Source organism: Cibotium barometz, chromosome 15 (assembly GCF_041138505.1).
Source record: "Cibotium barometz isolate CiBa-2024 chromosome 15, ASM4113850v1, whole genome shotgun sequence".
In the NCBI taxonomy this organism is placed as follows: Eukaryota; Viridiplantae; Streptophyta; class Polypodiopsida; order Cyatheales; family Cibotiaceae; genus Cibotium; species Cibotium barometz.
In genome coordinates this window covers 6376113-6382926 of record NC_141060.1, presented here as the reverse complement: position 1 = coordinate 6382926, position 6814 = coordinate 6376113, and the positions used below count along the sequence as shown (strand labels likewise).

The following is a 6814-nucleotide window of genomic DNA, read 5'->3' as shown; positions in this document are numbered from 1 at the left end:
CATTTAAGTAACCAATAAGGAAACCTAGGGAATGCATGGTTGCCAAAAAAAATGATTTTGTAAATATATCATGGGAAATAAGTTTTTTAGAGGTACAAGAGAAGAGGCTTGAGAACCTTCATGACATATCTGGACACAATAAACTGCATTGTTTCAATCTTATAGCTCATTGCAGTAACCAAGAGTTAAATAAATCTCTCTAGTTGGCTTTTGTCAACAACAGTATTTTTTTCAATTAGTATCCAATTTATTTATTTAGGATCTTAAAATGTTCATGATGGACGTCCACTTCTTGTATAAAGTTTCAAATTGTACATATTTTGCATCATCTTAACGTATTTTTCTTCTAGCTAAAAAGTCAGAATTCAAACTCCCAGGATTGACTAATTAATCCTAAAAGAAGAAATTTGTTTTTTGATTGATTAAATTTAGAAAAAAACCTATTAAAAATTTTAGTAATATTCTTGGAAATTTTGGCAAAGTTTCCCACTCCTTTTACATGTATTTTTCACTTAAGTAACCAATAGGGAAACCTAGGAAATTGATGGTTGCCAAAAAAAAAAAGATTTTGTAAATATATTCCAAATAAGAAATGGGAAATAAATTTTAAACAAGAGAGGTACGTGAGAAGAGGCTTGAGAAGGAAGAAGACTCGCAACCTTTGACTACAACTTTTGGGAGAGACCTTTTGAAAAATAACCAACCTTGAAGGAAAGACTTAGAACTATCCACGATAAAAGCAACCAATGATACCTCAACCAAGAGGACAACCAAAAGGTCTTCTTCACCTTCATGACATATATGAACACAATACATTGTTCCAATCTTACACTTCATTGCAATAGCCAAGAAATATCTATATACAATAACTATAGTAGAAAAAGACTTAAATAAGTGCCTTTCTAGTTGGCTTTGGTCTACCTTTCTGAGTTCGTAACCAGTTTACTTATTTGAGAACTTACAATGTTTGTGATGGACACACTTCTTGTATGCAATTGCAAATTGTACATATTTTGAATCCTTTTAATGGACTTTCCTTCTCTCTAAAAAGCCAGAGATAGCATTCAAACTCCTAGGACCAAAAAACTCAATCCTAAAAGAAAAAATTTATTTTTCTAGTTGATCAAATTTGGAAATACAAGTCACCAAAAGAGAAAAACACAATGAATGGATGGTTGCCTAAAAATTTAATTTTGTAAATATATTCCAACTTAAAAGTGAAAAATAATTTTAAACAAAAGAAGAGAGATATGGGTGAAGAGGCTTGAGATGGAAGAAGGCTTGCAACCCTTATCGATAGCTTTCAGGAGAAACCTTCCCAAAAATAATCAACATTGAAGGAGAGACTTAAAACTATCCGCAATTCAAGCCCAAAAAAAAGGAGCCTAGTTTATATTCACAACTTTTTGTAGGTGTTAATTAAATGCCACTCATTGGTATATAATGAACACAACCTTGGTACATCAGTTCCCCCACCACCCACTCCCTCTCCTCTCCCCCTTTTTACTCGTGGAATGAGCCCTTTGAAGCCTTTTACAAATAATTGTGAGACCTTATATAAAAAGGATACGAGTGAATGAATGGAAATAGAAAGCGTATGTGTGACTTAGAACTGCATGCAAATAAAAAGGATATGGAGGGTCATCATTTCATTGCCGTAAATAAAAAGGATAGGAGGGTCATCATTTCACCAAGCATAAACCTTGCATACTAAAATGAAACCTCAAAAAAAACACATTTTCTTGAAAATCTCATAGAATTATATTAAATGAAAACACAAAAAACATTTTGTAGCCATATATTAGTCAAACTCAATTTAGAAAGATTGTTCTCAAAAGAATCTAATTGCAAAAATGCCATGAAGAGGTGTTTATAAAGCTTGCATGGAGAGCCCGAAGATCTCCTCACATGCGAGGTAAAGAGAAAGCAGAGCTCCAACATTCCTCACATAAATGGACTAGAGAGTTGCACGAGTGCAAACCTCTGAGATGACCAAACACGAAAGATGGATGGTATAATCTCTCCATGGATGAGTGAGGTTTCCCAAGGTAAGCCACAAACCCAAGTTAAGTAAGTTGGCACCCTCCATCTCTCTCCAAACAGCACATCTCTCTCCAAACAGCAAATGGAGGCTTGATTGGATTTCAAATGGTAAATGGATATCTAGTTGTGTTGACAAGCAAGGAAAACTACTTAAAAACTATGAATTTCAAGATGAAATAAGTTATGAAATTGATAACGCTAGCATAATTAAAAAAAACAATAGACCCTGCCACTCCTAGTAAGAGGTGCCACCCCAATTCACACTGTGAGGCCTCCCCTCCCCAATTCCCACTTGAATCTATCGCACTCTAAGCTGAATACTAGAGACTTTTAAAAGAGGGACTAATGTCAACCCTCCATGTTCACTATGGATATTGCCCCATAGAGTGTTACACCTATAGATGAACACAGCCTTCCCCAATCCTAAACTAGGATTAAACGATGGCCAAGTACCCACGATACTGATAATTTGAAGCAATCCTCACTAGAAGATTCAAGGTACGAATCAACCCCCCACTAGTTGATGATTTGCCATTGGAAAATATACCTTCCCTGAACAAACTTGAGCCCACTAAAAAAACTCCCCACAGATGAAAACAGAATAAAACGAAGATGTTTGAAGAGATTTTTCTAAGTCTTCTAAAAATAATAGCCTAGCCTTCACATCCTTCGACCCAAGATTGCAGCAAGTTGATGGCAACATTCAGTTTGTTGCACATCAAAAACCTTCAGGCAACTCAAGAGGGGAGAGAAATTGAACGACAGGAAAAGGAATTCAACATCACAAGTACCTCAAGCAAGCTAAGAATATCTATACAAGCAGGCAGCCCTTCTTTGCACATGCGATAGATAGATAGAGAGAGAGAGAGAGAGAGAGAGAGAGAGAGAGAGAGAGGATTATATATTTCCACAATAATTTTATAGCTCTTCTTAGGCTAAAAGTTAAACAATCCTTAGCCTTGTCTTGTCCAAATTCAGGCCAACAAGCACCTAGGCAGTTCGAATATATATTTCGAAATAAAATTTGAACCTTTGAGGATATACATGCCTTTGCGAACTAAGGGCCTCAAAATTGGCAGAATTAGCACATGTTCAAAGCGTGCACTTTCAATTCAGTATGTGAAAGCCTCACATATTTCAAGTTAATGCACCTTTCACTTAAGCAAATAAGACCAGGTGATTCAGTTGGGCAGCAACACGGACGTACTAGACAGGAATCTTCACGTCTAGAAGCAAAATATTACATGTAGACCATAGGCCAAATGAGGCAGGGAGTTGGACACCATCTTGGACAGGCAACCAGGATGGGCTTCTTGTTTTTAGGGGTTGTAGGCTTCTTCTTTTTCTTTTTTCTTTTTTCTTTTTTTTTGGTTTTTTTTTTGGGGGGGGGGGGGGGGGGACTGTGTTGTTCTGCATGTCCTGAATCAAACACTGGCACAAGACCAATACAGTTGAATATGTGTTTTGAAGGCACAGATGCCAACATGACCGCTCTCTATGATGCATTGTTCAGGTACAGAAAGGTACCTTCGATGCACAAAGTTAAGGCTGGTTAAAACATCATGAGAGGTGTCAACTGCGCTTCAGAAGTCCACCACAACCTACATTCAAGTTAAGCAGCAGGCACTAGCCAACACTTTGATCACACTCTCCACTACGAGTCTAAGACCTGGTATGGAGATAAGCACTTAAGACAAACATATTCACAATCCAAGATGCCAAAGACTTAATGGGTTAGCAAGTTTCCATGATTTCAATTTAGAAGAGCATCAAATAATCTTACTCCACATGTATGACAACTTCTACACTATCCCATCTCCACACTTATTCACAACTTCCAAAACTGAATGGCAACCATGGCCCCCAACATAAAGCCCATCAAGCTCTTAACGATTGGCCTTTGCCACACGCTCAATCTCATCCTTCTTCTTGATAGCATAGCTGCACCCCCCCCCCCCCAAAAAAAAAAAAGTAACCAAAATAGCATCCAAAAACCTTATTAGAATGTTCAGGGCCTTTACAGACAGATCCCCTGCACATGGGAAGGAGAGATATCACCAGCCCATCCCTCGTGGACAGGTGATCTGTCTGTAAAGATCCTCAATCACTTGTACATTGAGGAAAGATCAGTAATATATGAGTACGCACCTATTTGAGGATCCTTTGGCAGCATTGATCAGCTCATCAGCAAGACACTCTGCAATGGTTTTGATGTTCCTGAATGCACTCTCACGAGCTCCAGTTGTGAGGAGGTAAATTGCCTGGTTCACTCTCCTCAAGGGAGAAATATCCACAGCCTGTCTTCTCACGACACCTGCAGACCCAATTCGAGTTGCATCCTCTCGTGGGCCACTGAAGTGTAAAGCTCTATGTTAGCAGGCCAGACAAGCATAGTGGAAACCCACAAATGCAGCTCAAACCCCTTTACTTGAAGGCATGGCAGTTTTGAACACAGCCCAAACCAATCCCTGAATCTTGACCACATAGAAATCAGAATTAAGCCTAAAACATTGTTAAGTAAAAGTGAGGCAGCACCTATTGATGACGGCATCCACGATAACTTGAATTGGGTTAAGGTCTGTCAGCAAATGGATGATCTCCATTGCATGCTTTACAATCCTCACTGCCATGAGCTTCTTTCCATTGTTGCGCCCATGCATCATGAGAGAATTTGTCAATCTGCCCCAAAACCAAAATCTGTCAGAATGGGCAATGTTCACACCTGAATAAAGACATCCACAATCTCAAGAAGACGTACCTTTCCACGATGGGGCATTGTGCCTTCCGGAAGCGCTTGGCGGAGTAGCGGCCTGCAGTGTGGGGCACAAAATTGGCATGCCTCTCCACAGAGACGGCAATGTAATCATTCAAGGAAATGTCGTTGATCTGAATTGCATCAAGTGCACCAAACATAGATATTAACCTGCTTGGCTAATGTTAATTTTCTTATCATCAATCTATGTAATCCTAGCAAAACAGTCAGATGTGCAGATAAATGGGCAAGTGGCATGTTAGCCTGCAGAGAGTGGAACCAAGAATAAAGGGCGGAAATGCAGACACAAACTGCAAAAATAAACCTAGCTATCTGGATCCATCTCATCCACACTCTAGGGAGTACATTCATGGACCCACCCTGGCCATGCAGGAGAGGCGATACACTTTTCTTGGCACTCGGAGCCCCAGCCCTTTCTTGTCCTTCTTGTCCCGTTACCAGCCCCCATTGTGGCTGACCCCTGCCCTCCTCACTCTCGGCTGTAGTCTCCCTCCTAGAGAGACCAGCCATGGAGAAAGACCCTCTGTTTTTACAGTCATCCCCTGGTTGAGGGTTGAGATCTCGTTTTCCTGTTCTATACTGACAGAGGGATTATAAACAAAAGTGCAGACACAATCAACGGGCAGCTTCGCATGCCAGAAAAGCAAACACAAGGTAACACACTCCAGATATTCAGAAAACCCTAGAAACAAATGGATTCCTGACAGCAGAGCAAGCAACCAGACCCCAGTGACGCGTTCTAGGGTGATAAAAGGGCGGGACATAGTGCACGCATCTTCTCTCAGCTTGATCCTGTAGGGTTAGGGCTTGTGTATTGATGGTGTCTGGCTCATGTAATTTTAGGGTCAGGACTTAAAACTAAACAGAGGAAGAAACTATTACCGACCTCAACGTCGTCAAACGTCCAGCGGCCAAAGAGCTTTACTTCAGGCTGGGGAGCGATCGCCACTGCCATGGCAGCTCTCAGCGTTACTCAGCTCGGCACAGCCAAAACTTGTAAATGAATTGCAACAGAACCCTAACCTTCAACAATTGAAAATAAAATACACTTCATAAGTTTGTTTGTTGTTTTGTATGGGGCATTTTTTTCAATGTAAGAATAAATATAAACAACATGGACTTTCATGTAGTTTTTTTTTAGGGTACTCAAACTACATGCCATCACTTTCCACTACGGGAGTCGGTAGATTAACCATGTACCTCCCTTTCAGGAAGCAAGGATGCTATCGCTAAGATAAACCCTAGGAGGCAAAATCGAACGGTAGTTGTGTTTTGTCAAGAGAATATTTAGAAAATCAAACATTGTGGCTTGCAAGGTCGCTGATAAATTGGCACTTGTGAGGAGTTTCACAACAAAACTACTTAATCCACGTGCCCCTCCCCTCCTCTCTCTCTCTCTCTCTCTCTCTCTCTCTCTCTCTTACCATTTCGTATGTGCTTTCACTTCCCCTCGCTATGTGCAACTCAGCACCCAACTAAGGGGGTTAGGTCATAGTTGTTGGGCACTATTCAAGCTCACCTCATGGCCTTTGCTCCCAACACTAGTGCCTTTGTTCCTAGCACCACTGCCCTATTCCCAACTTGCTCACATCCAACACCGGCCTACTCTGAGTCAACAAGTTCAACCTCGACTTAGTTACATTCGACCTGCTTTAGTGAGACCAAGAATCATTCGACCTACTCCAACTCAACTATAACTCAACTGAGTTAAACCTCGACTTTCAACCTTCGCCAGGTTAGTACAAGACCAGAGTCTCTATTTCTAGTCTAAGACTTATTTTCAAAGCCCACCTGTTAACTCTTTTTCGTACATCCAAAATCCCCTCCTCTAACCTAGGATTTGTTCTCAACTACAACTCAATTGGGTTCAACCTCGATATTCAACCTTCGCTAGGTCAGTACAAGACCAAAGTCTCTATTTCTAGTCTAAGATTCATTTTTAAAGCCCTTTGTTGACTCTTTTCCATACATCCAAAATTCCCACTTCTAGCCTAGGAT

At 40.4% G+C, this 6814-nt stretch overlaps 1 protein-coding gene across 1 annotated transcript; it reads right to left on the bottom strand.

The window, feature by feature from the left end:
- Nucleotides 1–3745: 3745 nt before the first annotated feature.
- On the bottom strand, nucleotides 3746–5863 carry LOC147630900 (small ribosomal subunit protein uS7). The gene is made up of 5 exons (XM_086809271.1): nucleotides 5703–5863; nucleotides 4802–4929; nucleotides 4579–4722; nucleotides 4192–4395; nucleotides 3746–3984 (listed from the first exon to the last, which is right to left on the bottom strand). Exons 1-5 carry the CDS (start codon nucleotides 5769–5771, stop codon nucleotides 3930–3932), a joined length of 600 nt encoding a protein of 199 aa, XP_086665397.1. The 5' UTR covers nucleotides 5772–5863; the 3' UTR covers nucleotides 3746–3929.
- Nucleotides 5864–6814: the final 951 nt, after the last annotated feature.

What these genes read in the sequence shown, in the direction of transcription:
- LOC147630900 (XM_086809271.1), bottom strand. Translation starts at nt 5,771, where the DNA reads ATGGCAGTGGCGATCGCTCCCCAGCCTGAAGTAAAGCTCTTTGGCCGC. An exon ending in GTGGATGCCGTCATCAATAG is followed by an intron (nt 4,396 to 4,578) that starts GTGCTGCCTCAC and finishes TTTACACTTCAG; the next exon opens with TGGCCCACGAGAGGATGCAA. An exon ending in GCCAAAGGATCCTCAAATAG is followed by an intron (nt 3,985 to 4,191) that starts GTGCGTACTCAT and finishes GGGGGGGTGCAG; the next exon opens with CTATGCTATCAAGAAGAAGG.